Here is a 6094-nt window from a genome sequence, read left to right as displayed (position 1 = left end):
CTCTAAACTTATCGTACAATGCACTAAAATTTTGGGAAGTTAGTGGAGGTACTTAATGTAAGACCTAAGGAAAGGCAAGAAAGAAAAAGAAATCCTAGAAAGAAAGATCAATACAACACACTAGAGCCCTATTCTTTTTGTCACTCTACACATAGTTCAAAAATTTCGGGTTCGAACCTTAAGAATATGAAAAATCGTAATATGAAGCGTTTTCTCCTTTAATGAGAGCCTTACACGGTGTGAATCTGAATTACTCAGGACCCCATATGGGTACACTTCTACCTGCACTTATACCATGTCAAAGTATAAATGGTCATTTCATCAAAAAGATTAAATGTTTATAGTGTGCACATTTTATTTACTTAATTATATCTTCAACAGCTGCACGTTGAAACAACTAGGGAGAAAAAAGGCAGCCCGGTGCACTAAGCTCCATATATGCATGGGATCAGGGGAAGGACTCGACCACAAGGGTCTATTGTAAGCAACCTTACCCTACATTTCTGCATGAGGCTGTTTTCATGGTTCGAACCCGTGACCTCCTGACCACATGGCGACAACTTTACTAGTTTTGCTGAGGCTCCCCTTCGAGGAGATGGCAAGTATTGTCACTATTTCATCTATACTACTAGCTAAGGAATGCTAGAATGCTCAATAATAATAGCTCAAAGAGCATAATTGAGCAATGAATTTTAGGACCAAAATAAGAAGGGACTACAAAAGTGAGATCGACATATAATAAACTGAAGAACTAAAAGAAAGCCTGTTTTTTCCTAACCCCAACAGCCAAAAGAGCATAGACAAAAATGGGGACTTAACCGAAAACCAAAAAACGACTTCTCTGAAAGATTTTACTGTTGGTTACAAGCCATACGATGCACATTTGGCTCATCATCGTCATCCATATCATAAGCCTCTTGCCTGCGTCGCTGCTCCTTTTGCCTCATTTCTTCCTCCATGTTGACATCATGCAAAGTGGTTTCTTCACAATTATTTAACTCCATATCGGACGCGCGCTTCCCTGGTCTTGGTGGCAGAACACTCTCAAGAATGCGGCATTTCTCGGGGGTAAGAAATCCAGATTCTGGAAATTCCACATTAAAATGGATATAAAGCCGACCCTTAATGAATGGCCTCCCATAATGGGGCATTCCTTCATCATTTATTGCCTTATATTGATCTGCAAGAGACAACCAAATTATCATTAAATATTAATCGCGTCTCCCTTTACAAAAGAAAATAAGTAAATTAAAAGAAAAATGAAAGAATTTTCGTTACCAGGCTTTATAACTTCTCCAGGGCTAGATTTGATTAGAAGCAGCCTACCGTCAAGATGAGTCAGAACAAATTGAAATCCACAGAGAGCTTCTGTCAAACTAAGATTGTGTTCCGCGTAAAGATCATCAGACTTTCGCCTGAACTTCGAGTGATCCTTTTGTTGTAATATAAAAATAATATCGCCGGTGATGGTATCTGGCTGCATAACCATAACCCAACCATTAAAACAGAAGTATCACTTTCCAAAATGACAAAGGCAGTGCACATACTGCAACAAGAAAGCAGATAGCCTTTGCGGTTTTCTCTGTGAGAAGGATATATATATTCAATTCAAAGTCTTGACTTTAACTTCAATGTTTATAATTCAAATATGTTAGATTGAGGAGGACCCGTTTTTGTTTTGCAAATATTGACTTAAAACTTTGGAAGCCCAATTTAATAGTATCAGGGAATTGCAAAAGCTGAGCAGTATATTGGCATTACATAAAACTCTTACAGCTTCATCAGCTTCCCCGTCGAAAACAATCTTCTGACCGTGTTGCATCCCTTTCTCAACATTCACTTCCAATACTTTCTTTTCTTGTGTAATTTTTTTTCCCTTGCACTGAGTGCACCTATCTCTCTCACTTATAACCTCTCCTGTATTAACAAAAAAGACGCATAGTTTTACCAATATTTTTTCTCTACATATAAGACTTGAGAATTAGTATTACAGGGATAATCTCATTAACTACGTACCTGAACCTCGGCATTCAGGACAAACATGTTGCATCTGTTGAATCATGCCTGGGGCTATCTGTCTTGTCGTGACACGCATTCCAGTACCTTGACATCCGTAACACGTTCCAGAGGCTCCACTCTTTGAACCTTTCCTAATAACCCCAGAAAATCATAGAGAACTCATCAATATGCACCAGCGAAGTTCCAAAAAGAGCATACATGCTGAAAGCAAGTTAAATGCACATGCAGATATTCTGGTATGAGGACTTAGACTGACAGCGTGGAAGAGGTGAAGTTTTTGGAAGCGGATTGAATGTACAACAAACTTCTATCAGATACAGTGGCGGACCTAGAGTGATGAATATGGGTTCCCGGGAACCCAGTAACTTTTGCGTAGACCATGTATTTATATTAAGAAATTCATTAAATATTTATAAATATTTAACTGTGAACCCAGTTAGTAATGTATTTGATATTACGGTAAGAACCCAATAAACTTCAACTTCTGGATCCGCCTCTGATCAGATAATTCTTTTTGTCCCTGATCAATTTGGCCTTTCTTGTCATTCTTGAACCAGAAATAATGTTATCATTTCTCAAATATGTTAAATCGGTAACAGAAGGTTATATAAGATGCAGAAGACCTCATATCCACCCCCACCGAACAAAGGCGGAGCAATAAAAACCAGCCTTTCAACGTCCTACAAAATACTGTAAAAGCATCTAAGGAAGTGGAAAGAGCTAATGAAAATAGAAATCCTGCCTCTAACAATCTTATCTAATAGAGAAGTCTCTTCCGCCTTCTGATTTACAATTTGGTCAAACCATTAGGAGGAGAACCTGCTTCATTACAAGTTTTTGTCTACAACAAGTGACTAACTTTATTCTATTATAAAATTTTGTTTTGCTACAAAGAGAAAATTAGCAGAAAGTTAGTATGCCTAATTTTTCCTAGGAGGGTGTCCGAATTTGAAAAATTCCAGAAATATCTAGTACTCTGTGTCACACATCTCCTCAAAGGGTGGTCGATTTTTTGACTCAAATATCACTCAAACGCAGAGACAGAACTTGGTATTGATTCTCATCCTTAATGAAAACAGAAGTACTTAAAAACAGTGCAATCATTCAACGCATTTACTTGAGAATCACTGTCACAAAGTGCCACAAAGACAGTAGGAAGTGAAAAAAGTAAAATAATTTAAGAAAGAGAAATACCCTTTACACTTTGGGCACAGTATATTCCGTGAAAGAGAGAGCTTTTTCGTTGTGCCATTGTACAAGTCTTCCAGAGAAACCCGTAGAGCGTGCACTGCATTTTCACCTTGTTTCTTTCTGCTGCCTCTGAAGCTACCACCACCTAGGATAACCAAAGGCCGATGGATTTTTCAACCAAAAAATTAAAAAAAGATAATACTGACAAGAGGAATTTAGCAACCCCGCCCTCCCAATTTGCATGACCTCTTCCTATCCACCCTATACCTAAGAGGGAGATGAGTCAACATTAGAGGGAGATAAGTTGTCATTACCACCAAAAGCTCCACCGAAACCTCCACCAAAGAATGACTCGAATATGTCAAATGGGCTGTGACCGCCACCACCACCACCCATTCCTTCGTTAAGTGCATCTTCACCATACTGATCATAAATTTCTCTCTTCTCTGGATCACTTAAAACTTCATATGCATGAGCCAATTCCTTGAACTGAGTAGAGAAAAAACATGACCAAGAAAATACAGGACAAAAAATGACAAAACGAGCATCAGAATAACAAAGATTCCTTGTTATAAAGACAACATATCTGGAACAAAATGCGGAGAATTTTAATTACACGTGCGAGAGGCGCAACTCACTTTTTCAGGGTCCCCACCCTTGTCAGGGTGATTCTTTATAGCAGCTTTTCTATACGCCTTTTTAAGTTCATCTTGACTGGAATTCTTTGGAACACCAAGAACCTCATAGTACTTGGAGTTCTCACTCCTCCTTGCACCCCGTCCAAACATAATGGATTACCTTAGTACCTGCACAGAAGTGTACTAATTTCATTTAATTCCACCATCTTAGGATAAACTTAATAATAAAGAAAGCTTGATACTACACATACAATATGTGCAGTAAATAGGGAGCTGAGGTGTATTGATCACCAATGCTGATTGGCCATCCAGAAAAAGTAAGTCAAGATTAGAGAAGTGCTAACATCCTAGTCATTCAAGCTCGAAAAAAACAGAACATAGACATCTTTTCGTCTGTAATTTTAAAGCAATTAGGAAAAAACAAAGGGGAAAAGCCATGATCATCCTTCAAATGATGGAACAATCAAAACAAGGAGCGATGCACTTCAAAGAGGTGTGCACTTCAACTAGTGTGGCATAAGGTGACCCCAGCAAGATGAGGTTATTCTTTGTATGTGACGTCAAAATATGGGAAATGGAAAAGAAAAATAGAGGGTCTTTTTTCTTTTTTGGATGAAGAGGAAAAAGATAGGTTCTTTTCTATATTAGTACTAGGATTCTTCTAGTATGAAAGTCCTTCCAGCATTTGCGATTCTGAACTCCTTTTCTGCTTCACTCTTCTACTATCTAAGTATATCTATTAAACCAATATTGTTTCGATAACCGAGAAATTGCCGAGGGACAATGGTCGAAATGCGGAAGATAATGGACCCACCCCTCTACTAAACCAATTATATATGAAACCAAATACTACAAACTAATTCTTTCTAATGATGCCTGCACTTTAGGAGTTAGCATGTTTAACATAACCCAACTTACTTTTCTGGTTCTAAAATCCCTACAAGTTTATCACAATTCTAATGCCACATATCTTCCCACTGATAAGACAGCTACAAGATGCAAAGTATCAAACTTTACTGCTGTAACTATACATAGAAAATGTATGTCCAAAGTGTCACATATTAATAAAGAGAAAAATGAAATTCATCAAAGAAATATACTCCCTATCTCTGCCAATTTATGTGACACACTTTCCTTTATAGAAAGGAGAGCTTTGAAGGATCAGTAAAGTTGTCTCTGTGTGACCTATAGGTTACGGGTTCGAGTTGTGGAAGCAGTCACTAATGCTTGCATTAGGTACATCACATCCTGGGGTTCGGCCCTGCCTGAACGCATGATGCCTTGTGCACCAGGCTACCTTTTTTTTTACTTTCCTTTTTAGTCTATTCTTAAAAAAGACACCTTTCTATATTTAGAAATAATTTATCTCAACACTTTCATTTTAACCTTAATGAAATATTTTATAGTCATGTAATTATCTATAGCTTATTCTAGACTACAAATTTTATAAGTCTGTTTCCACGGCTCGAACCCACCGTAGAAACAGCCTCTTACAGAAATGCAGGGTAAGAGGCTGTGTACGATAAACCGTTATGGTCCGATCCTTCCCCGAACACGCGCATAGCGGGAGCTTAGTGCACCGGACTACTCTTCTTTTAATTTCTTTCTTAAACTGGATGCAGTGTAAAACTATGCCACGTAAATGGGACGGCGGGAGTAGATAAATCATAAATCACAAACTTAAAATCACAATAGCTCAAAAATAAACAACGGAATTATACAGAAAAGGAAGCAACTTTACAGCTGAAATAGTAAAAAGATCCCCAAATAATATAGAAAAAAATAAATAAATATGCTAAGATACAATTCAAATGACAGCCAAAGAAGCAATGGGGAAAAAGATTGAAGAATTGTAACCAAAAAAAGAACAATACCTCGAAAAGGGGTTTCTAAAGAGAAAAATGAAGAGCAGCTTTCCCTTTCTTATTCAACAACAAGGAGAAGATGACATGTGTTTTTCTCCTGAAGAAGAAGTTTTGATTTTGGATTTCAGGCGGTGGTATAATACAAAGATTTTGTGAAAATAATTATTAAAACGTTTTATACTAAGCACGGTTAATATTTTAAATATTATTTAATGTTGATGTTTTTTTATCTAACCATATTTAAGAAAGAACAAAATATTTTTAAATTTGATGGTTTTGATTTTTAAGATTCTTATTTTTAAACTAGTATATATACTCGCGCGATGCGCGGAGAGTATTTATTATTTTCACACTAAATTTTAGTTGCAACAAATATTAGTC

At 37.1% G+C, this 6094-nt stretch overlaps 1 protein-coding gene across 2 annotated transcripts; it reads right to left on the bottom strand.

The window, feature by feature from the left end:
- Window positions 1-640: 640 nt before the first annotated feature.
- On the bottom strand, window positions 641-5845 carry LOC107797874 (dnaJ protein homolog). 2 transcript variants are annotated; one of them, XM_075225808.1, is made up of 8 exons: window positions 5723-5845; window positions 3849-4016; window positions 3525-3699; window positions 3214-3355; window positions 2017-2150; window positions 1775-1917; window positions 1279-1477; window positions 641-1180 (listed from the first exon to the last, which is right to left on the bottom strand). In XM_075225808.1, exons 2-8 carry the CDS (start codon window positions 3996-3998, stop codon window positions 852-854), a joined length of 1272 nt encoding a protein of 423 aa, XP_075081909.1. In that variant the 5' UTR covers window positions 3999-4016; window positions 5723-5845; the 3' UTR covers window positions 641-851. The 2 variants fall into 2 exon arrangements, with proteins under 2 accessions (XP_075081909.1, XP_075081910.1); XM_075225809.1 differs by lacking the exon at window positions 5723-5845 and adding an exon at window positions 4100-5720.
- Between the last annotated feature and the right edge of the window lie 249 nt (window positions 5846-6094).

Source organism: Nicotiana tabacum, chromosome 11 (assembly GCF_000715075.1).
Source record: "Nicotiana tabacum cultivar K326 chromosome 11, ASM71507v2, whole genome shotgun sequence".
Lineage (NCBI taxonomy): Eukaryota > Viridiplantae > Streptophyta > Magnoliopsida > Solanales > Solanaceae > Nicotiana > Nicotiana tabacum.
This window is presented reverse-complemented; position numbering and strand designations above follow the sequence as displayed.

Coding starts and splice junctions, on each gene's coding strand:
- LOC107797874 (XM_075225808.1), bottom strand. CDS start 3,998: ATGTTTGGACGGGGTGCAAGGAGGAGTGAGAACTCCAAGTACTATGAG. Junction 3,700..3,848: donor AGGGTGGGGACCCTGAAAAA/GTGAGTTGCGCC, acceptor TTCTCTACTCAG/TTCAAGGAATTGGCTCATGC. Junction 1,478..1,774: donor ACGGGGAAGCTGATGAAGCT/GTAAGAGTTTTA, acceptor ATGGTTATGCAG/CCAGATACCATCACCGGCGA.